The 26,493-nt window shown below is 36.9% G+C and overlaps 1 protein-coding gene across 1 annotated transcript; it reads left to right on the top strand.

Moving 5' to 3' along the window:
- The first annotated feature begins 7,997 nt into the window (after positions 1-7,997).
- LOC140245635 (cornifelin-like) lies at positions 7,998-25,471 on the top strand. The gene is made up of 5 exons (XM_072325197.1): positions 7,998-8,071; positions 16,632-16,699; positions 20,037-20,127; positions 20,541-20,680; positions 22,675-25,471. The coding sequence occupies exons 2-5, from the start codon at positions 16,649-16,651 to the stop codon at positions 22,780-22,782; spliced, it is 390 nt and encodes a 129-aa protein (XP_072181298.1). The 5' UTR covers positions 7,998-8,071; positions 16,632-16,648; the 3' UTR covers positions 22,783-25,471.
- Positions 25,472-26,493: the final 1,022 nt, after the last annotated feature.

Below are 26,493 nucleotides of genomic sequence, written 5' to 3'. Positions count from 1 at the left end.
TTGTTTCATTTTGTCTTATTTTTTTTTTGCATTATGCATTACGTACTTGTAATTATAATAAGTATTTTGAAGATATTTTAGAGTGGTCTAAAATCTACAAGCAATGCTTTTTAGTGGACCTCTTAGTTCTCATTTTTACCCTGCAAACATAACTTTGTAATTCCAGTATTTGTGCATATCTTTATCAGTTTGTTAATTACCATTGAATGTCATACTTTGTAAGGTATATTTGCTTATGATTGCATTTTTGATTTACTTTGTGTTATGTTTTGTTGAAAGAAAAATGAGAATAAAATAAATAAATGAAATGAAATCCACATGCATAGCTCCATTTTAGTCCCCTGCATACACATTAAGAATTTGTTTGAAGACAATTAGACCAACATTCTTTTTTGTTTTGAAGTACAGCTGAACAATCATTTTCTTATCAGAACAAAGTTCACTGAAAAAAAAAAAAATGTTTATCCACGTTGTACCCTACCAGCAAAACCTCCCTCTCTCTTCTTTCCCACTTCAACAGTCTCTTATAAATGTAGGACCTATAACTATATAGTATTATCATGCTCTTTCGTTGAACTATTCTTTGAAGTTTTGTCTATGAATAAAGGCTAATCGCACCATACTGTCTGTGCAACGGCTCCAGATGATCGACTCGTACGTTTTGTGCATGCTATTTAGCTAATACATTGTAGGCCCTTCATGTCTTCGCGCCACTTGTACGAGGCTATAATATGATTCATTTAAAGGGAAATTATCAGAACGTAAAAATAGGTTTGTCCTTAATATCATTTAAAAAATGAAGAAATAGCTTGCTTAGATTTTTTAGGTTTGGTATAGGCATCCACAATAAACAGATATTATTTTGTTTGTAATGAGACCTACTCGCACAACCCGGATAGGATCGGCGGTTGCGGAACGTTTCTGCGTACTGCCTATTGTGCGGTATATTCGTTCCGCGGAACTAATCGACTGGATTCGGCCAGTCAATCGGTTCCCCCGGAACCCGGAACGGATCGACTGTGACACCGGCAGTTGCACCCGGTGTGCCCCCATAATTTCCAAAGCGAAAAAATACAGCCACAAACGGCAGTCTTTGGACTGTAAAATGTCAAAATTTTCAAGCTCGCTCGCCCCGCTCGCTCGCATTTAACTGCTATGCCATTCTCCTGATGTTGCTGCCAGTAATTGCCAGCAGTAGCGAGTTGCGCCTGATGCGGCCCCCTTAATTTCCAAAGCGAAAAAGTATAGCTACAAACGGCAGTTTTTAGACTGTAAAATGTTAAAATATTTATGCTCGCTCGCTCCGCTCGCTCGCATTTAATCGCTATGCCATTCTCCTGATGTTGCTGCCAGTGATTGACAGCAGTTGCGCCTGGTGTGCCCCCCTTAATTTCCAAAGCGAAGAATATAGCTACAAACGGCAGTCTTTGGACTGAAAAATGTCAAAATTTTCAACGCAAAGAGATTTCACCGTAGGAGGGGGAAACCCCCCTACCATACCCTCCCCCCTCGCTTGATTCGTTCCCTCACATAACCGCTCCTCCTAAGATCAAATCCTGTCTACGCCGATGATAGGCCCCATTATTTAGTAGGCCTTCACAGTGATGTCGCACAGCAAGAGCTGAAATACCACGATTTTGTCATTCAATAAGGTATTGTGAATATTTCATTTTCGTATTGTTTTTTTAAAGAAAAGAAAACAAATTTTTCACCACAAGTGAGCACCAGATCGCTGAATTTCAGGTCTGAAAATGCAAAATCTTCCTCGTGTGGGAGAGGGATACCCCCCCATACACACCCTTCCCCCGTTCGGTCGTTCCGCTCCCTCTCACAGATATTTCAAAAAAAAAAAATGTTTTCATACTTTTAAGGTCTGATTTTCCGCCGAAAGTCGTCTGACAAGCAAAAAAAAAAAAGCAACAAGAACAAAAAGTCTTTATGTTGTTGCTGCCACTTTTCTCCCACTTTATATTTCATGCAAAAGAGTGGGGCATCCGATCCCTGTAAAGTGTGTGTGGGGGGGGGGGGAAGGGGGCACAAAGCTTCTCCCCCCCCCCCCCCCAAAAAAAAAAAAAAAAAAAAAAGGCTGCGCCGGTCCGGTTATGGGCTTGTAATCGTGGTGATGGTGACCATCCCCCCCCACTCCTCAGTATGGATTTACGCCGTTGATTCAGACGTATTCTTACGGAAATGAAATGCTTCAGTTCAAATCAGTGCCACTTCGATATCATAGGAAGAGCATCAAACTAGATTAATGCTCCTTTTTTCTAATATTGTACATATTTATGATGAATTTGATAGAAGCAGGGAGGTCACCTCCTTGATAGAAGAAACACATTAGGGTAAAGCACTGCTTATGGGCAGTGTTATATGGCAATTCCGCCACCCCTGATTATTTAAATAGCAGAGTGCCCTATAATGGAGATGAATCTGAAAAGTTGTAATTCGATCATTTAGCGATTTCTCACACTTTTAAATACGCATCTTGGAGGCCACAAGGTCATGGTAACACTCATACCCAATGTCTGTTCCTGATTTCAGTGCAAACAAGCTATGTGTATATAGGATATTTGCCTCGTTGCATGTGACGGTGTTGATGCTCACAATGTCCAAGGTGCACGATGTGTCAACAACAAAGCAATAACTATGCCTATACAATACGTGCATTTAGATTGTAGTTGTTGTTGTTTTTTTTTTTTCGATCTCTAATCTAACATTCACAACCAGGGCTGTTTGAATGCAACATTTTGAGGGGAGCTTACTGTGTTATTAGACCTATTTCAAAGTGGATATGTACCACGTTCTTATTATATGAACTCGTAGAAACTCATAGGAACAAAAGTTAAACATGCTATCAAAAAAAAAAAAAAAATCACATGAAAAGGTTGACGCCTCCCCGTAACCTGCCATCTTTTCATGTTAAAGGCATAATGTACCATTCTTAGCAGATGAAACGAAATCCGAACATTTGTGCTTTAAAACAGTTCTAAAATGTAAGTTAGGAATGGAAACAACCACTGTAAAAACTGTTAAGTGTTGGGAAATATACAAAATGTGAGCAATAGTTAAAATGAAAATGTTTTCAGACTAAACCGTCTATAGTTATGGTTTAATTAGAAAATACTAATATCTCTTTATATTTTAGGATTTATTGTGAAAATTTTACATGTTAGGGTATTTTGTGATTCAACAGACATACACATATGCATCACATATTATGATATCTATATTTCTGTAATATGTATCATGTTACACTGAATCTATGTTGATACTTTTTTTTTTTTTTTTCGGTCTCGGTTTATTTCTCTGTCTTCCTAAATTTTGGGTGTTTTGGCATCTTTGATTTGACTTGTTGCAACCTTGCTAATCGTGAGAAGGCAATATGGGACTAACGGTGCATTCTGCCATACCGATGTATACCATTGGTTATCACCAGTTATCACCATTGATGCACAAGAAATCATCCCATATTTTAATTTTTTTTAATATAAGGGAGATATGACTATTTTGCTCAATAAAACAATAACTGTAGACGTTTTTATTCTAGAAACAATTTTATCATAACTATTGCTAACATTTTGCATATATTTAACGATACTCAACATTGATTATACTTACATTTTTACATTGGTTGTTACTATCCATAACTCATATTTTCCATATCATTTTGAAGCACGTTGTTTTTTTATGTGATTGTGGTAAATATTGTCTTTAAAGGACAAGTTCACCTTCATAGACAAGTGGAATGATTGAATGCATCAATATTAGAACGTATCAGTGAGAATTTGAGGAAAATCAGACAATCCGTTCAGAAGTTACGAATTTTTGAAGTTTCTCTGTGGTCATTGCTGGATGAGAAGACTACTATAGCATATGATATAGAATATGATATAGAGAAAATGTAAATAGGATTCCACAAAATGTCATATTACGAAAAAAAGTACACAACTTATAACTGACGTAGAAAGGGTATACTCCCCTGATGTGTGAATAAAAAGGAAGTCATGTGCTCTTTTAGTATGGAAGAAAAGTGAAAATCAGTTCAATTTTCTTTATATTTTCCTTAAATCGTTCTACACATATGACATCACATGCTGAAGTAGTCTTCACATTCAGCGATCGTGGAACTGACACTTCAAAGATTAATAACTTTTGAACAAATTGTCCGATATTACATCAAACTTTCACTATAAATGTGTTCTACTAATATTGCTGCATTCTGTCAGTACACATGTTTATGAATATGAACTTGTTCTTTAACTCTGAAATCAAGTTTGATAAATGGGACAATCTAATAAAGTCATGCAAACACCTTGCAGGAGACTAGTTATTGACCTGATTGCAGTGCATATTAATGATTCTTCCAGTCGCTAGAATTAGGGAAGCTGCTCGGCCAGAGCAATGAAGAATTTTTCACATGCGGGCCTTAAATCCCGTGAAGTCTCGATGCGTTGAGGTCATGACCACTGCAACCTTTGCACCTTGGCAAACTTTGCAACCCGCCCATCTATTATTTCCATCTTCATAGGCACGCACACAAGGAGCCAAGTACATGTAATCCCCTCTCAAACCATGGGGGTATAGCTTCATGCTCAAACCATGATGAGGCTACAACGTCCTACAATGTTACTGTATGCTCAAACCTTTGACTCAATCTGTACAGGCATGCCAAATAAAGTGAATGTACGGCCTGCTTTAGGACCAAGAAAGTCAGCCATATCATTGCATTTTTCGCTATACTACATTTCCGTCACTTTCAAAGTTACGATGCGTTGTGGCAATTTCCTGCTGGAATGAACACAGTGTCCCCCAGAGTAAAATCACTGTTAAAGTGTATTCTCGAGAGCGTTTTCACACCGTGGACTATGTGCAAACACGCTGTGGGACACTGTGTTCTTTCCAGCAGGGCTTCTTTTTTTTTTTCTATGGATGCTGTTGTTATTATTATTATCATTATATGTAAACTTTAAAGATCACATCAGTCAAAAAGGTACAATAAATACGACAGACCCAGCAACTACCGATATCATATACATGTATAATGTAGGCCTATATATTCAGTAGATCAAGATCTTATTATCATACACCTATATCTAGGTAATGTCGCTAAAGCAAACTACTTGCCCACCATCTACAGAATGAAATTACATTTTTTTCATCCGATATCATATAGATAAATTATTTTCTCCGATGACGTTCACTTAGGGTTGTCCAATGGAATGCAACCCTCAGTGTGAGAAGATAAGAGTGGTCCGTGATTGGTTCACATAGTGTGATGAGGAGCTCCGGTGATATGGTTATTCCCCTGCCCGGAGGCTTACTTTATTCTGTTTGAAATCAGTCATAGTTTACCCTGAACACTGATGATTATAGCGACGATAACAAACAAACAAACAAACAAACAAACAAGGAAACAAACGAATAAACAAAACTTATAGAAATAGAACACTGCAAAATTTGACCCAAAGACCAAGTTAAAGTTTTGCCCACCTGGCATTTTTCTTAAGTCGTCCCGTTTTGTTGAGATTTTTCGAGATTATCAAAAACAAACCCAAAACTTCAACAAACATATAGTCACTGCACGAACCTTATTCAAAATCAGATCGTTTTTCGAATCTTTCATTTTCACTCAATGAAATATTTCATAGCCACTGATTTTCTTTTTTATTCTTTTTTTTTTGCTGGCATGTTTGTCTGTTTTCTCATGGATTCATGGAAAGCCATAAAGCTTACAGAATATCCAGCTATTGTGGTATTTACAATTACAACCGCATTTATGTGCATGAGGGGGCAATGTTTGGGGTGAGACCTGCCAAATCAAGAGAGGAAACGGTAGCTAGATGATGTCTCATCCCACATCCTGTTGAATAGACTCCATAACTCCAGATGGATAAACAGGATTTTTTTTTTTTTTGAAGGCAAACAAAAAGAAGTTCATCCGTGGCTGTAACCATGGTAGCCATGACCTGATAACGGAAGGTCGGAGATCAAGGAAGGAAACACGATGCTCATGACGAAATTGTTTTCTTTTTTTTTCGGATTTGATGGTACATACCGCAAATACAGTGGATCCTGATTTATTCATGGGTATCGAAAAATAACAACAATGAGAAGTATTGTGGTCTCGTTTACAGTTATCTTAATGGGATAATTCATCGCTCTGCATCAAAAAAAAAAATAATAATAAAATGGGTCTCTGCACAAAGATGTAATTGCATTTTGCATTTATCAAAATGTATTACAATTTATTGGTTACAGATGTATAATGTAATTATATTTTGTTAGACATAAAATAAAATAAACAAAATGAAAGATCTGTAATTTCTACAGACGTCCAGTTCCACGTAGGCCTAAAATGCGTGTGTCAAACATTGGTTCCATCTCAAATAAAAAGGGGGTATGTGCACTCAGTATTTGTCTTGAAATTTACAAAATTCATTTCACTGTTCATAGTTTGCTTTTCATTGCATCGTTTTATTATTAGTACAATGTATGTCTATTTAAATGTTGTAATCATTATGTGTTGGGAATGATTAATAAAACGGAAGGAGAATGATCCAAATATGATAGGATGATGAAGATTGCTCCTTTGATAATAATGTGTCAATTAATAGCACGTGATAAAAAGAGACAGTGCTTACGAGGATTATGACGCAGTGACGACAACAATGACTATAACAATGATTTAATTTTGTTCTCTGCCTTCATGACGGTTGATTTAAGCCTTTCAGTCCCGGGGAATTTTTGGGCGTGTGTACAACTGTGTCAGTTGGCACTGAAAGCACTGAAAGGGTTAAAGGTCCTGTTTACTTTTGGGAGCAGTGATTTCAAAATTTTCAAGATAGCACTTTTGATGCATTTGTGTAGGTCAGTTGTATCACAAAACATCATACCATATAGAATTTTTGCAATAAAGCCTAAAATACAAGGAGATGTCACTGTTTTTCTCACTAAAACCATAACTGTGATGTAGACGGTTTAGTCTGGAAACATGTTTATTATGAATGTTCACATTTTGTATATTTAACAATATTTATCATCAATTATACTTGTTCAATTATTTACATTTATCGTTTCTATCCCTAACTTACATGTTAGGACTATTTTAAAGCACTAATGCTGGGTTTTGTTTCATTTGCAAATGGTAAATTATGCCTTTATGCCATGATAGTGACCATAATGATGCCAATAGCACTGGTAAGAATGGTGACGAAAATAGTAACACTGTTGCGATCGTGATTATGGTCTTGGTGATATTGTTTATGCTGACGTCATTTGTAATGATGACGATGATAATAATGAAAATCCATCACATCTATAATTATGATCTTCCTGTCATGATCAATGAATGACGCAAAGTAGACTGTAATGCTCTCAGATTATGGCAAAAATGATGTTCAAAGTGATGTCTCCGAAATTATTGAGGGCAAGACCTATTTATAAACGCTTATAAGTACAGTTCTGTGTATGTAAATATTAATGTTATCCTTTCATGATGTCTTGTTTGACTGATCGACAAATGACAATGTCACCTTAACTGATTGATTGTTGCATTCACTGCACGTACACTACGGAAACCGAGAATAATGTCGAATGTAAATAATATGTTTGCTTGGTTGTTTTTTTTTTTCCGAAATAGGATATATAGGAAGCAATAGTATTCTCACCCGTCCTAAAATTAGCTAGTTTGATAAAGTCAGCCCATTGCCATTGTTCGCGATTGTGTACGTAATGACAATAATTTACGACAGCGTAATGTTTGGCAATGAACACAGTCATTTTTTTTTTTGTCAGTCTGAAAAGGAGACTAATTTTAGGGCGCGGCCTCGCCCAGGAGCACGTATGCAGGCTCGCCATTGGTGTACTGTGCAGTAAGAGCAAAATGAGAGAAAGGACAAGAAATAAAGTGCGGGCTGGACTTGAGGCGAGCGTCGCTCTCTGCCATACGTGACATACACATCAGCTCTCTTCCACCTCCCTGGGCACATCGCGTATCTCTTATTATTACTGCGGCATTCCAGTCCAAGGCAGGTTTACCTGGTACTTCTCTGACAAGCTTCACTGGATTGAGGTACGTACTAGTACTGTGATTAATGATACCGTAGTTTTATACCAGTGATAATGTCAATTAGCAATTCAACATTCTTTGGTCATTCTTAATTCATATCTGGATAAAAATTTATGTCCGTATGAACATGATGAAAGCGTTAGAAAGCGTTCGCTATATAGAAAGCCAATGTTTTGTCCAAACAAATATGAATGGGGTTCATGTGAATGAAACATTTGTTGTTGTTGTTGTTGTTGTTGTTGTTGTTGTTGTTGTTGCTGCTGCTGTTTTCTTGTGTGTGTGTGTGTGGGGGGGGGGGGGGAATACCGGTACTTGACAAGCAAGTTGACGTTCTTCCAAATCAAGTAATTCGATCGTGGTATATGATCCCACCATTATTTTTTTCGCTGACATCTCTTGTAGAATTCCTGCAGTAGGTCAGAGAAGGAGAAAATAATTCCGTTACCGTCTAACTTGTACTATCACGTGCCATTCATGTAGATAAAGCAGGATAAGTGCAAGCAAAGAAATATGCAGGCAGTCTTGTGTCTGCATTTGCTGGTCTCTATCAAAGTAAGGTGTAGACCTATTCCCAGGTTGCTTGATATAGCAGTGATAGTGACCGAGTGTGACAGTATTGCCCCAGAAATATCTCTCTCTCTCTCAACTTTGGTATATAACATAGACGCCCGCCGCCATTCCATATGCAGCGAGGGACTCCCTCGTTTTCACGAAGAAGAAATGGCAGGAAAGGGCGTGGGCCCGTGGGAGAGAGGTAAATTTGGAATAAACCCATATTCAGAGGAACATCCATTCAATCCAAAATTCACGCAGCATACATAATGTCATTCAAAATGGACTTCGGTTATGTGTCGGTGATGGGATCAGCCCATGGAATTGGGTGCTGGATTGTTTTTCACGTACACTTCAAGGGAAACTGCTATGGGGAATGTATCTGGCCGCGCTCCAATGTCAGTGACAATTCAGTTGACCCGAGCTGCACGAGATTTCATCCTACTGTTGCATCGTCTGCTACATGCATTTGCCAGAAACGAAGAAAGCGTATGTGTGTGCCTGTCTCTCTCTCTCTCTCTCTTTTTGTGTGTGTCTTGTGTTACGTGTGTTTTGTACTGTCCTCGATGGAAAGATATCGTCTGCTTCATGAGCGAACCTGAAACACAGAGAGAATACACATGTGCGTATGTGTGTGTGCTGTGTATGTATAGAAATATAATATAATTTGTCCCATCGCCAAAGATAACAAAATATGACTGTTACACACATCCCAGCGATCCAACAAACGATGGTTTAAGGCGTTCAAGGACAGGGGACAATCAATACATGCGATGTTCGTGACATACCCACAGTGACCTTATTAATATGTGGTTGTGTATTGGTTGACTGTGTGTGTGTGTGTGTGTGTGCTTTTCATTTTTTTTTTCTTTTTGGCGTATGTGTTTTGTTTGTGCATGGCTGTTAAGGGAACAAGGGCGTGGATTGCACTTTCTTATACTAAATAATAATCTTTGAATGAAGAACAAAGTTTTTGTTTTGCTTTATTTTATTTTCAGTTTATACGAAGTTATTCAAAAAAAAAAAACCCACTGGATTTTCAGATTGTGCAACTTTTTGCGAGTGAAATGTGGAACACAGATGGTGGATGTGTACGTCAAGTTCCTGTTATTGTGAAAACAGGTTTGCCCTTCGTTGATGTGGGTAAGGTACGATACCAATAAACTCATTAGTTCATATTTCGATTAGATGTTATCATAATATAACTTCCGAGATATTATTAACTCATTAGTTCATATTATCAACTCATTAGTTCATATTTCGATTAGATATTATCATAATAACTTCCGAGAAATCCAGCTCTGTTGGGGCCACCATTAGAAACACTCATAAATGCGGTTAGTATTTGCAATGACAAAATTATGCCTACCGGGGATTCATTCGCTGCTTAAAATACACCAAATGTCCCGTGTCAAATCAATTTTAATGTAAGCGCTATAACGCCTACTGAAATGGTATCACAAACTGAAGGGGAAATACAAAACAATGTTAGGAGTGGCAACCACTGGGTGATAGTTGGATTTGTAGACACGTATCCAAATGTTTGTCTAAAGAAATTCTACTGCTACACATAAACACACCCACGCCCATATATTCATATTTATGAGCATGCGTGTGTATTGAAATATCAATATGCCGAAAATACCAATCTGGAACAAAAGTGTGTGTCTGTATGTGTGACCTTTGTCTTTCTATTATCGTGATAAACCTATTTCACGGTCTGATTATCAATATAATATATATGTATTGGCAGAAATGACCAGCACTCATTTGCGTTTCCGCCTACCGTTCTCGAATTTACGATCAAAAAGTAACAGAGCAGACATTTTTTTTTTTTTAGGTCCGTGCATTTGTGTTTATTACTTAGTATATGTTTAATAAATGTTTCTATACATAATATATATCTATGTAAAAATATTTAGTTCTACGTTCACCATCACCATCTTAGCATAATCATAATTTATCATATCTTTATTTGAAGAGTAATTATATGTTCGCAAAAATCGATAAGTCCATTTTTGAAGATTTTGAGTTACAGTCTTTGTCATAAAGTACAAAATAAAACCTTTAAAATGATATATTGGTCACTACATAATAAAGGTACATTTTTGAAGTTATGGTCAAAAGAAGCAAAAATTTGCTTATAATTCTCCTTATTTTTCTTGACCTTTAATCGCAAATATCTCCATTTGGCAAATATAGACTTATCGGTTTTTGCGAACAAACTCTTTATTTGTATCTATGCACTAGAATATAAAACCAATGTATTATATATTCAGGTCTTTCCCCCATCCCGATAAACAAAGTATGAATTATAAATGTTGGTAGGTTTCCTGGGCTGCCACGCGTTCAGGCATCAGCTTTTAGTGGCAGTCCTTCTGCATAATTTCTTAGGTAATTATTTGCAAATTTGCTAATACAATATAAATTTTGTTAATGAAATTAGTATACTCATTTATTTTCTTTCTTCCAATCATGTACATTGTAATCAGTATATTGATGTTTTCTGTGATATTACTGAAAAGAAATTTGATTTATGTATGAAATTATGTTGAAAATATAAGTCAAACAAACAGACGAGCAAATAATTAGACTTGACATTAAACTAACACTGGCGTTGTTGAATGAATGTGAAAGTAGATTTATTTGCAGAGAAGTATGTTAACACGAAAGAGGCAAAACGTCTTCTGAACCATCTGAAACTGAACACAATATGTCATGATAATCTTTCATCTGGGTCAAGACTTTCAACTATCAAGACTACCGTACAGTCGGGTTCCCGCCCACGCCGACATAACTTTCTAGATCTGTAAAGCTGCCATTACCAGCTACGAGCTCACATTTTGCAAAACTAAAGGTGAAAGGGAGAAATCAAACAACAAAAAAGAAAGTTGACATAACTTATACATCCCTAGGGGTGTATTCGTCGAAATCTATCCGTGCATTATAGACAAAGGAACACAATGGCAGAAAAGAGAGAGAGTGAAAGAGAGAGTGATACCGCGTTACGATCTATATTCGTCCTCTTCAATTACTCTGTTCAATTCAATTCAATTCGATTCTGTTCTGTTCAAGAAGTTGTGTTAAGCCAAATGTGACATGAAAGGTAATCATAAAAGGTAATCATGACACGAAAGGTGATCCATTTTTCTTTTCTTTTTTTTTTGGGGGGGGGGGGAAGGGGAGTAATATCTATGTTGTTATCATAATTAGCAGTATTTTCATCATAACGTGGTCATGTTCATGTTGTCCTCTCTTAAAAAGAAGATCCTTATATAGCTCACATGCTGCGCTCATGCAGACACACGGCTTGTCAAAAACGATTGTCTCTTTCTTGATGTGCTGGTCTATAATAATACCACGGAATGCACTGCTTGCGTTAAAAAAGACTGTCATATAATATCATACCTGTAGTAGGCAACAAATCACAGCATGGCTATTTCATACTCACTTAGCTTTCGATTATAGTCGGCGGTTACCATTCAAACTATCAAGATGGCAGGTTACACTTTTAGTCACAAATAATGGAAATAAAGGTTCATTATTAAACTAGTAACAAATTCTGTTCAGTAAAAATTCTCCCCTCTCGAAAATAAAGAACCAAAGAAAGAAAGAACATGGGCAAAATAGCAAAGCCCGCGGTGGCACCTTAATTTGAACTGTTGTATGTGAAACTCTGGAAATGTTCTGGAGCAGCGTTTATAACAGAGATAAGAACTATGTAAGGTCTTATTTTGTTGATTTGATGAGGGTTAAAGTGAACATTGTTTAAGCGGATATATAGTGATGTTTTAAATGGAATTTCTTCTACATGAAACGCTTTACACAAAAAATCGAAAGCTTCCTGAACATCGGAAGGAAAACAAAAACACTTCAAATATTTAAATCATTTCAGAAAGATGATTTCGGACACAATCAGGGTGGAAACCAGATAAAATAAAAACCCTTCCCCATTTAATCATTATCAAGATTATCTAACTAGATGAATAAAGATGTATGACATATATTGAATCACGGTATTCGAAAAAAAAAAATTCGAGTAATATTTTAGCAAAGGTCAGATGGTGACCTTTGATAGGAAAATTATTTATCTATCCTTCAAGTACCCCTGATTTTAATGTAACATTTGGAGCAATCTCGTTGCTTCTTCTGATTGAAAATTAGAGAAGATTGGATAGTTGGTCAATACTATTAATTTGTCAATAATTCCGATTTAAATTGTAAGACGAAGTGGAGTTTTCCCTTTAATGAATCTCTAGTCATCCCGCATGAAGTAAGAAGAGAAGCAAGGGTGATCTTTGCATCGCTAAAGCGAGCACGAGACTGACACTAGTCTCACACGCAGACTCGACTTGCATCCCTTGCCGATTATTTGGGTCATAATGAGGCATGAATAAATTTTGATCACTCTGAAGCGATGAAGAATCTTCTTCTCTCTATAGAAAGCCGTTTAGTATTAGTGATGTCATTCAACTGTATTCATGTACCAGTTGAAACAAACACGAACATCCATCACTGTAATCCTGAAAGTCTGATGAATCGCAGCGCCATGATCTTTTTGAAGGGGATCGAGGTCGCCAGCAATCTAGGCAAGATAATGAATGGATGGTCTTTAAGCGGCAGGTCTGTTCCGCCCCCTTCCCTCGTTTGCGTTGCACTCAGTGATAGGGTCAAGTAATTATGCCGTGAGATATTGTGTAAGATGTATTGGGTGCGGCAATAATTGGCTGCAGGGGCCCAACGAGCGTCCAGCTAGGGACGAAAATGCATTAATTCCATTTGCGACGAGAATACACGCAGAGATACGGAGTAAAGATAAGGCGCAAGTGAAAAGTGAAAGAAACATGGTTTACGTGCACTATACGTATGGCATACGTTTGAGTTGTGTATGTGTGTGTGTGTGTGTGTGTGTGTGTGTGTGTGTTTTGTGATTGCTCTTGATTGTATTTTGTTGTATACTTTTAAGATAAATGTTGTGTAACAGCATTCAAACAAATCAAATGTTATACATTCTTGAAATCAAATAAAGATTACGAAAAACACCCCACAAACCTGTGTGTGTGTGTTTGTGTGTGTGTACGTGTCTGTGTGAATGTAGACACATCTATGTGTGTTCAAGAATGCCGAAATCCGCGACTGGGTGTATATGATGTGTTTCCTTGTAGTTGGGGCTTTCTGTGCATGAAACAAAAAACACACTCACCCACAAACAAACAAACGAACGAATGAACAAACAAACAAACAAACTATAAAACACAAAATAACCAGGAAGTAACAATTTAAAAATATGATATAAAGGAGGAGAATATACTTAACACCACTGTCTTTCACCATGGTCCGGTATATTCCGTGTTCACCCGATCTGTGGGGCTCGAATGTGACGTAATGGTCATGCTGACCTACCCTTATAGCACCGAGTATTTTGATCTCTTCGTCATTAACAATAATAATATGATAATAACCTTTCGAGCCTGCCCATCTCATGAAGTCTTGTGCTCTTCCATAGATGGGAGGGGCCCAACGGAGAGATGTTTTCAAACACGCTCCGTACACTCACTCATATAACACCATGTAAACTCACACATATCTACACACAGACTCACACTCACGCACTCACACACACACACACATACACACACACACACACACACACACACACACACACACACGCACACACACACACACACACACACATACACACGCATACATCCACTCATATAACACAACATGTATATTCACACATACTGTAATTCTTACATTTGGGTGTGTGTGCGAGTGTTGTGCGTGAGTGTTTTTGCGATAAAATAGGCGGTTGACGGCGTCGTGAGTTTCTTCATATTTTGCCCCGAGCTCAAAGAGTGTTTTATGTATATGGTATCCAAATCCCAGGGGGTGCGAAGACGTGAAGAGACATAGGGAAAGAGAAGAAAGAGTAGGTGTATGCAGCATTGATATTTTGTCAAAGGGCAAGTGACATTTCTTCAATATCAATATTACTTATATCATTATTTTTTATTAACAGTTCTGAAAAGGAGGAAATTCCACTGTGAGCACGTTCCAGATGATGAAATTTCGTTACATTTTCTTTCATTGCGATTTCACAGAGGTTCATTTTAGTCTGTTCCACACTTGTACAAAACACAAAGATGATATGCACAGCATAAACCTTAGGACGCTACAGTAAGATACATTGTACTAGTCTTTACAAAAGAGCCAGTCAGTGAACAAGCTACTGAGATATTTCATGGTGTTATTACGCAACAAAAGACAAAGACACAAACTAAAACAAAGTAGTCAGATGGAAAGTGATTCTTGTTGGGACATACTCCTCACATAAACGTGGGTCCAGTAAGTTATGATGTTTAGATGTTTTGTAGTGCAGTATCTGCGAAGAGATAGAATCAACCATAAGTGATCCATGCGATGCGATATGAAAGTTCAAACGGCTGATCTACAGCACGTGCGCGATAAACATGATATGCGTGAGAGAGCTGAACATAAATGTTAATTCATAGAGCCCTTTTAATGCCATACATCAAAGAAATATTAACTCATAGAGAAATGCTAATGCCATACATCAAAGGATAATGCCTGACTGCGTTTATTCTGTGTATATAGGTGTTGCTATGATCGTACAATATTTTGTAGGCCCGAGGTTTCAAAGCCACATAGTCCATTCGGCATTTACCGCTCTGGGCGGTGGGTGATATGTCTTCCCAAACTCGGAAAACATAGTACAGCCTTAAGCGGATAATGGGTATTTACATTAAAGGAAATGATGTCTTGTTGCCTAGATACTTACTTCATCCCCCTACTTTTCTTGGTTTAGTAAGAAGGACATATCTTTGTTAAAGAGTATGAGTGCAATACAACTGAAACATTACAGTTTAAAGCTGCTCTTGTCTTTTCAAGAAATTTTATCTAAAAAATCAATTTTCGTCAAAAAAAAAGAAAAAAGAAATGCATCTAACGCGTCAATGAGTGTAAACCAATTTCCAGTAAACCACACAATACAACCGCAAGCCTCGTTTATCACTCCCGTTAAATATTGCCCTCGTTCGGTTGCATGTGCATTATGACATAGGCATTATTATTGTCACACTTCATGGAATCATTCCAGGAATGGGTCTCATATTAACAGTACAGTCATTCCGGTCACTCTGTCAGCAGTTTTCCAATAACATTTCACTTGAAATTTTCCTTCGATTTGATTTGATTTGATTTATTTCTGCTTAATTCCGTTACATCAGATATGATTGTGTACAAGCCATTTATGACAAACAGTATGTCAACACATAATTGTTAGTACAAAATAAAACAAGTACAAACAGCTTATAAGGGAACTTAACAGAAGGATCTCCAAAATAAGCCGAGGCTTGACGGTATGGAGACCCTATACTTAGCTACTCTGGATAGAATAAGGGATAGAGAGAGAGAGAGAGAGAGAGAGAGAGGGAAGGGTAGGGGGAAAAGGGAAAATTACAGAGTCTGTAATATTATGTACCACTCCAACTACTTTACAATAATAGTAATGATAATACATGAGTCTGCTATAAAAGATAACACATTCAGGGGCCTTTGCCGTAGTAATGACCGAATATGCACCATGAAAATAGTAATAAATGAATACAAAGCATTCTACATGTGGTATCATATCAATGTATGATAATGTCAGATTAGATGTCTAACAAAGCTAAAGCTATACATCAATGCAACTGTAATTATTATTATGTGATGTCCAATATACTTTGCTACATACTACATGTACCCGCATGTTTCATTGCTATATTCTGTTGTACTTGTACATTACATTATCATGCATAGTCTTTCGCAAGCACTTCGATGTCCCACAAATCTTTTCATGATGTAATTACGCAGTATTCTCTTTCATTTTGATCTTGTATAAACAGTGTATTTGCGAGAATAGATATTATTACTGGTAATTTCGACGCCGGGAATGATCTAATTCTTCGTTTTCTTTCTTTCTTTCTTTCTTTTTTTTTTTTGGCAGCACCATAAAAAGGAACCATGTCTGCTCCTGTGATCGTGCAACAACCAACAACTACAACTGTGGTGCAGGTGAGTCAGCTTGACTTGACTGTCACAATTCACAACACGTATAGACAGGGAGACAAAGAGAAAGCATGGGATCTCAGTGTCCAAACTATGATAATAGTATACAAATAATGAGTGTTTATGAGTGCAATGGACAGAATATTTCATGAGGCGCAGCCGAGTTGAATGGATCAAACATTTCATCTTTCACCGAATGGAATATTATGTCCATTGCACGAATGAAAAACGTTTATTATTTGTTTTATATAACGCCTAAAATAGGTTTAGATCATTTGATGTGTTATTAATTTAGAAACAAGAGAGAATCTGTGATAGCGAGAGTGCTCACTGAGCTCTTTACGCTAGCGCGCTGTCGCATACACACACTGCAAACGCATGCGTTTTACAAGCGTAGTGTGCCAAGCGTGCAATGGAGCAAATCATATGGATCCAAAATTGCACGGTAAATGGAGCCACAACTGCACGGATGATGACGTCATAGTGAAATGGGCCAAATGATCAATGTCAAACAACCAATCAAATGACAAGGATCTCTTCAGGCGTTATATAATTTACACTATGCACAGTCATTGTGTGAAAAGTGCACGAATCAGGGGTTCGATTGTCTATTTGTATGCTTAGGTTTATACATAAAGTATGTAAAATTATATGCTGCATGATATTTTGGTTCAGTCTATTTACAGACCATGGTGTACACTGAATATGAATATGCTCTCGTTTTGTTCCGTTTGTGAGCATTTCGGTGACCCGAAGAAGCGAAAGCGCTGTTTTATATGTACAGACACTCGCAGGACACCTGTGCACATACAAACACGCTAATCGAAACCCAGTACAACGGGACACCCCTCCCCTCCCCACGCACACACCTATACAATTTCAGATGACACTTTAGTCAATACAATCCATGTTACAAGTGTATTGCAAGGTCATGATCCGTCTGGATCAAGCTGAGAACGACGCATCAAGTGGTGAGAATGGATTTTGTGGTCGATATAATTAATGCACAGTGAAAATTAGTGATGCGATGAAATTTTATGCCCAAATGATACAGCGTGATAGGAGAAAGGACTCGCTGTGAAATATCCAACAACAAAGTGTTTCCAATATTCCACTATTCCCTGGCAATACTATTCGTCTTTGGGTGCCTGATAAGCAAACTGTATATACCTCGCAACCGCAAATTGAAGTTGCAGGAAATGTGTTTATTTTGTCTAAAACGGACCTTGTCTTTATTTCCATTTAATGTCTCACTCAGAGATTGGAGATGAAACAAATGTCTTTGCTTAATTACATTATATATATATATATATATATATATATATATATATATATATACATACATACATATATAATGATAATAATAAAAATGATAATAATAATAATAATGACACACTCAAACAGACGTATTATTATTATTATTATTATTATTATTATTATCATTATATATATATATATATATATATATATATATATATATATATATATATAGACGATGAAGACAAACAAGTTGACATAATGCATTAGAATCCAACTTCATTTATTTGTAAACCAAATTTTCGACCCTTGCACGGATCTTCCTCAGGGTAACAGTGATATTTGTATTTGAAGCTCAGGGGCGGGTATAAATCCGCGGATGAGAGAAAATTGGCTGAACTGCGCGCTATAATTCGTAGCAAGAGTTTTCAGACTGGGCTGAACAGAGACCTGTCATGGCTAGGCAAATATAGTTTCTTTAAGTAGTATATCTCTTTGTCTCTGCGCCTCAATTTAGGCCCAATTCGATAAAGTTTACCGGCTATTACTCAAACATGCCTTTAGATGTTTTATCTGCATATTTTAATCGTTATGCTCTCTTCGGGTTGCTATATGTTTTGCGCGGCTGGTAAACGATCAGTTTGATTTGAAAATGTCTATGTCTTACTATACTACTTATGCATTTTATGATACATTGTTACGTCATAATTGAATTTAAGGATTTTGCACTCATGAAGAAAGCGCAAATTTTGAGCTAACAACCGTGCGTGTTGGTATGTATTTTGCGCGGCTGGTAAACGATCAGTTTGATTTGAAAATGTCTATGTCTTACTTCTTATGCATTTTATGATACATTGTTACGTCATAATTGAGTTTAAGGATTTTGCACTCATGAAGATAGCGCAAATTTTGAGCTAACAACCGTGCGTGTTGGTATGTATTTTGCGCGGCTGGTAAACGATCAGTTTGATTTGAAAATGTCTATGTCTTACTTATGCATTTTATGATACATTGTTACGTCATAATTGAGTTTAAGGATTTTGCACTCATGAAGATAGCGCAAATTATGAGCTAACAACCGTGCGTGTTGGTATGTATTTTGCGCGGCTGGTAAACGATCAGTTTGATTTGAAAATGTCTATGTCTTACTTCTTATGCATTTTATGATGCATTGTTACGTCATAATTGAGTTTAAGGATTTTGCACTCATGAAGATAGCGCAAATTTTGAGCTAACAACCGTGCGTGTTGGTATGTATTTTGCGCGGCTGGTAAACGATCAGTTTGATTTGAAAATGTCTATGTCTTACTTATGCATTTTATGATACATTGTTACGTCATAATTGAGTTTAAGAATTTTGCACTCATGAAGATAGCGCAAATTATGAGCTAACAACCGTGCGTGTTGGTATGTATTTTGCGCGGCTGGTAAACGATCAGTTTGATTTGAAAATGTCTATGTCTTACTTCTTATGCATTTTATGATGCATTGTTACGTCATAATTGAGTTTAAGGATTTTAAGCTAACAACCGTGCGTGTTGGTTGCTAACCTAGCTCAAACTCTAAGCTGACAACCAGGCGCGTTTCTTTGTTATTATTATTATTTATCTGTGCTGAGCTTCAAATACAAATATCACTGTTACCCTGAGGAAGATCCGTGCAAGGGTCGAAAATTTGGTTTACAAATAAATGAAGTTGGATTCTAATGCATTATGTCAACTTGTTTGTCTTCATCGTCTTCATGCTCTTATTCCAACACGCGGATAATAATACCATTATATATATATATATATATATACATACATATATAATGATAATAATAAATAATAATAATAATAATAATAATAATAATAATAATAATAATAATAATAATAATAATAATACGTCTGTTTGAGTGTGTCATGTGAGTGTAAGTTAGTCATGAAGATCACTTCCTAGCCGCGTATTGTAGTGTGTTTGGATAAATCAAAAAGATAATTGAATGAAAGTTCTCGCCATTGACCTCAAGCGAGGTCTAGAAAAATAACAGAATGCTCTCTTTCCTGTTCCCGATGACATTGGTTGCATTTCTCCTAATCTTTAACAGATGACCACTATAAGCAATCCACTTCACCCTCGTGGAGTACCACGTGACTGGAGCTCTGGTATCTTTGAATGTTTCAACGACGTCCCCGGATGTAAGTCTTCTTCTTTATTATTTTAATCCAATAAGATAATGACTTGGTTTCGGCTAGGAAAGCAATAGACGATCGTTAGCGAGCAAAACATGGGACAATGCGCTCACGGCAGGTGAATAAAGTTCTCTCTAGATAATGTGAAACACGTGAAGAGCCTGTAAAATGTACAGGCAAGGAAGCTCCGGATAAGTTAGTAAATGCGTGAATGGATGAAAGTCATATCTCAATTCATGATATTGAAGTAAGGAATATTAAAAAAAAAGATTATTAATCTGCATAATGACTGCATAATGATGATGATTAGCCAAAAATAGTAAATAAATGTATTAGTCAATTGATTGGTTGCAGAATCGTATTCTTGATGCCATGCAGTGTCCAAAAAAGACAATTTTTTTGTTTCTCCCTCTTTGAAGGTTTGCTTGGGCTCTTCTGCGGAACGTGCTACCAGTGTTGCGTCGCTCAGGACATGGGCGAGAACTGTTGCGTGCCCATCTGTGTACCTGGCGCTCTGGTGGCAATGAGGGCGCAGGTCCGTGGTCGTCATAACATTCAGGTCAGTACAGCTCCGACAAGTCCAACGGTTTTCATTCCACCTTGAATTTTGGATTAAAGGGATGATATAGTATTGGTGGAGATGAGATTTGGGCTTTTAACGTTTTGCAAGATACCAAGAAACCACTTATGAAATAGTGCTGGCCATACCATTCTAAGAGGAATTGACAGTTTATTTGATGAAAATCGGTTTTGGAATTGCTGTGACATCCAAAAACAAAGTAAAGCAAAGCGAGCCTAATAAAAGGAGGGTCCCACCTTTTGTTAGGATTGCTCTGCTTTAGATATCTCAGCCATCTCAAAACCAATTTTCATCCAATAAACGTTCAATTCCTCTTGTAATTACATGTCCTTTCATAATATTTCATTAAAGTCTTCTCATTATCTCACCCACGCTAGTGTTAGAAACCTGAAGATAGGTCTCAACCAAAATTATGCGATCCCTTTAAAGAGGAACTGCAATCTGTGTTCGATGCAACACTATAGTTATAGAGCAGTAGAGTAAAGTACCACTTGATATGGAAAAAAAGAATGTTGAAAACACGTAAAAAACACGTAGGCCCTAACTTTAGATTCAACATTTTTATATCAAAAAGAAAACTGATGTTGGTCAAAATTTAACATGCAAAGGACGTCATCTCCTCACAAGTGTTCTACGAGTTACAAACAAGTCTTTCGAGTCGAGTTATAAACAAGTTTTTTTTTTTAATCATTATCATTATTATCAAACATGTATACATACAGTCACTGTCTTAACTCGTGTAAGTTCTGAAAAAAAATGGAGTGAACTTCCTAATCTGTCTGTAAAGAAATTGGAGATCCCTAGGGGAAAAGATTATTATGTTTTATTATAATTTGTTTTTATGTTGCTTTTATTTACATATATCCCCCATCTGCGTAGCATGTTAGGCTTTCATAACCAACTATTCAATACTTTGATAACCTAATACTTTTAGTAACTCTGTTTATTATTAAGTTAATTTTCACTCAAAGAGACAAGGAGCTGGGATTCAAGAGAGTGATAATCGTTGCCATTTCATTACGAAACTCGACGGTTTTATGCCTACTTAACTGCAAGTCAAAGTTAATCGCCGGCCGAGTATTGGGAACGTTCTCTTTTGTACAGGTAACGTTCACTACTCGCGGCATACGTAGCGTAAGTATAGTACACCAACTAGTCAGGCCCTACTTGTTTAATGGACTTGACCGATCGTATACAATGGACTCCCGTTATAACGAAGTCCTCGAGACCAGCAATTTTCTTCCGTTAGATCGAACTTCTGTAATAACCGAACAAATAAACAATAAGAAACACAGAAAAAAAAAACGTGTTGCGGCCTGAATGTTTACTTTGTTATAACCGGAATTTCGCTATAACCATGTTCGTTATAACGGGAGTGCACTGTATGTAGGTCGAGGTCTAGTTTTACACTTACACAGCAATCCGTCGACCACTATAAGTACAATACTTGATACACGCAAGTTTCCGCGGCTAGCTAGCAGGCAAACATTGTCTTAAAAGGATCCACATGTAGTAGGTGGAACCAGCCAGGAATAACAGCCAAATCAAGAGACAAACTGAGTTTGACATTACTCCGACCATTTTCGACATACCGTACGAATCGGTTTAATTTGGACGTTCGGAATGTGGCAGATGCGAATCATATAGTGTGGGCCTATGCAACAGCGCGCTCTTGAATCCTGGGTTCGTTTCCCTTTGAGTAAATTCTATGAAATTTTATCCAAAGATATAGGAGTATCCATTAGGTTTCGATTCTCGAGAAAAAGAGTGTCTAGATTATTACAGGATACTGTAGTTTGCCATTCATTTTCTTGTTTTGTTCTATTGCTTAATGTTAGACAATGTGATTATCACCACAGTCATGCACTCTTGGGACTCGTTGATATGTCCACTTTATAATTTAGAATGCTGAAATACTTCTTCTATACGCCTCGTCTGTATTGTTCTTGTTACTGTTGTTTTCCTAATAACAGGGCACACTCATGGACGATTGCTGTATGACGTGGCTGTGCGGACCATGTACCCTTTGCCAGCTCTCGCGCGAAGTAAAAGCCATCAAGTCCGGCAACGTGCAACCATGAGGTGCAGAATTATCCTCCCTTGTAGTCGTCGGTTGATTCAGCTCTCCTTTCCTCTCAACTCTTCTGATGTCTTCTCAGTGAGCCCCAATCTTCAACCCACTACAGTGACGTCACACATCACATAGATAGATAAATGTTGACTGGCCCAGTTGGAATTCTGTTACTTAAATACGGCAGCATACATTTATTCGAGAACATTCTGTTACCAGGCTCAAACCGTGTTATCTGCGTGCAAAATGAAAAAGAAGTACAAGATCAGATTCTCAGAACCAAAGTAAATTGCACAGGATGAAGTGCTATACCTTTAGAAATTTGGCTTAGATCACTGTTGCTAAGTTAAGTGAAACAATAGTTCTGAAAGTCTCATTGTTCTTTTTTTCTTACATTGGTTACTAGTACTTGCATCATACCAAAAATGGAACTCCTTATCTAAGAAAATTATCAGCACCAGCACGTTAATTCATAAACGTTCATGAAAGACAAGAAAATAGACATATCACTTGTAGGCCTACGCATCAAGTTTTAATGAAAAACAAGCAGAACAAAAATAAAACAAAACCCGTGTAGCTTCTTCATTAGGCGTTTTCATATCAGCCCGGTATCTCGAGCTTGGATTTTTATTGGGCTGATGTGAAAACGCCTACTGTGACATAACGCGACTAGGGACTTTTAAAGGTTTCGATTACTGGCATTTTACCTGGAATTGCAATCGCAAAACTTACATGTCCATGTCCAGCAGGGACGGTGGCAAGGCTGCCGTGCTTATCATGTTATTATTAGCTTAGTGGTTGATGAAAATGAAAGCAATGACAATATAAATAACGTGATGACTCGGAATATCATCTTTATAAATGTTTGAAAGAAATATCATGTTGATCAGATACTTGTTTATAAAAATTCTAGATATATTGTGATATTAATGTCACTGTCACTGTCACAACAATTCAGCATTATTGCAGTCGATTGACATCGACTGAAATCAGCATTATGACGTAAATTTTAGCGCAGTCACATGACCTGGCCGATTTTTATGTGTTGCATAAAACGTCCAGCAAATCGAATGGTTATGTAGGAACTCTTATCGATATATTAGTGTGACTTGGTCTGGCAAAACATTCTCAGCATTCAAACATTTAAATGTTGCCTTTATGTGCTTTTCGGATGTATTCTGCATGATGTTAGTCCATGTTATCATATGCACTTAGTATAGTGTTTTATTGGTGAGTAACTTGTCAGTGACCTGATCGATGTCATTTAACCATGTTAACTGTATTGTGTATGCATGAAGGTCGTATGTTATATACGAGTGGAAGGGGTTGATTATCGACGATGCGTGGGGTACGTACACTCTATGGGGGTGTTGCAAGAAAGTTGCAATTGCAAATCGATTGCAAATCCCCCAAATCAATAGTAAATCCTGCAATATAATTGATTGCAAATCAATTGCAACTTTGCGATTAATTGCAAGTTGCAATTGATCTATCTATTGCAAAAGTTTCAATAGATATAATTGTTTTGTAATCGATTGTACCTCGACTTTCTTACAACACCTCATGTGTAACAATTATGAAACATAGTAGTTATAATGATGTTCGCAAGAAAAAAAAAAGTTAGTACTATGTGTAGAAGCAAAATCTGTATCAGGCTATAAAATGCCTGTTTTTAGCGTTTGAGCTTTTGTTGTGGATATCTGCCCTTAGTTTCAAAAACAGTGAACACTGCAAAATGATCTGTTTTGATAATGCATACGCAAAGTGTGAGGCAATTCCACGTTGGAGAGCGGTTTGCTTTCGTTAGAATTATTCTTGCTGTTGAAGCTGATCAAGCACTTGTCTGACGTTTACTCCACTTTCGCTGTCTTCATATTTATTGGGAAGTATTGTTATGCATTATCCTCATGCTGTTCTTTGACAATGCTCAAAGACAAGATTGTATTTAGACGTTGTAGGCTGAAAATAGGGGTACGTAGATTTTTTAACGATTTGTTGCTCTTTGTGCAAAAAAAAAAAAATGGAATCAGTCAGATCACATATTATGCTTGATTTCTATAGGTGAGTATAACTGTGAATATACGAGAATGTATATGATGAATGTAAATGCTCTCGAGGAGCGTTTTGAGTCAGATTCAAAGCAGAAGGAAAATGTATTATTTACAACCTGGATACACAAAAGCATGCTTGGTGGTACCAAAATGATCAAATCGTTGTTACTGTCATTCAAATTGTGATTTTCTATTCCTTAAATTTACATACTATGACATGTGCGCAGTCGTTATGAGTGACTTAAAAAAAATGTTTTAGAATCCTTACAGTTTTTATAAAGACTTTATAGTTGTTTTGTAACCTTATGGCATCCTTTGGCGATGACCTTGATTTTTAATTACTACATACTTAATCTGTTTTCCTTTTTTGTCAATGTCATGTCACTGATATAGGACTATGGATAGCCACTCAGAAGATGTCTGTTAATCGGTAAAATTACACAGCAAACTGACATTCTCGAATCTTCTCTACTCCATGATGTACTTTAGTCCATTACGATGTGACGTGCAGACCATCCATAGTTGCCTATGACGATCAGCTGTTACGTATAATTCACATTATGCGTGGTGTGCCTTAGTTTTGCCCGTTGGTTTCATGCAGTTATTTCGCAACGGTGCTTTGCTTTAAGAAAGAAACAACAGCAACAACTTCTGTCTCAAATATTGTATACTTGCTTTCGAGTGTTTACATTCATGTCCATTAGCCGTGAAAGAGAATGTTTACTTTATTTATTTTTAGGACTTCGCTGAAACACAACTTGTTGCTCTTAGCGCATCACTTAGGATTTAGTTGTTCAATGTACGTTTTGTCGTATCAGGCTGAAAGTTCCAGTTTTTCTTGCCGCCTTTAGAAATGAGTAGTAATATTCTTCCATTGAAAAGATGCTGAAACATCTCTTTGAGCCCGAAAGGTTCCACAATCTCGCACTTCTGTCTTCAGTGCGCTTACCACAATCAATGTTTATAGATATCAATTCACAAAAGGACGTTTATCTGAAAAAAATACAATGTATGTCATATAAAACTTGATTCTTCTGTTCTTCCAACTCAACCATCAGGTGTTTTTTTTTTATCCGGCAAATCAAAATTATTTCGAAAAATGATTGGATGAAACACAAAACGTGCCTAACTTACTTTCTCTTCCTATTTTGATATTAGACAATACCTTTTATTTATTATAATGATCATCACCTTTTCCTAATTTTCCATCTTTTTCTGTTTGGTCTTCTCACGGATAGCATCTCGTTGTTTATGAACAGATTTCTGACTGACTGGCAAGAAATACCAAAATATAATCTTGAACTGTTGATATAAAGAGAATTAGATGAGTTGAGCTAACACGATATCTGATAAAACTAAATTTATTTATCTAAGACACTTCATGATTATATTGATCATTAGGATATGTGTAACAAGGGTGTGTTTAAAGTTAATGACTCATATCATTTTTATATATAGTTATTCACTAAGTATGTATAGAAATAAGAAAAATGAGGATCATATATAGAGATCTTATGAAAAACAAATAATTCGTTTGCTTGTGATTACTTAAGAATTACGAAATCCATGTGACGAGCATGCATAATGTAATCACCATTAATTAAACAGGAGATGTTTGGGAGGTCTACTCATCCACGAACCAATTAGTCATCAAACACGCACTGGCCACC

Source organism: Diadema setosum, chromosome 22 (assembly GCF_964275005.1).
Source record: "Diadema setosum chromosome 22, eeDiaSeto1, whole genome shotgun sequence".
Taxonomy (NCBI): domain Eukaryota; kingdom Metazoa; phylum Echinodermata; class Echinoidea; order Diadematoida; family Diadematidae; genus Diadema; species Diadema setosum.
This window is presented reverse-complemented; position numbering and strand designations above follow the sequence as displayed.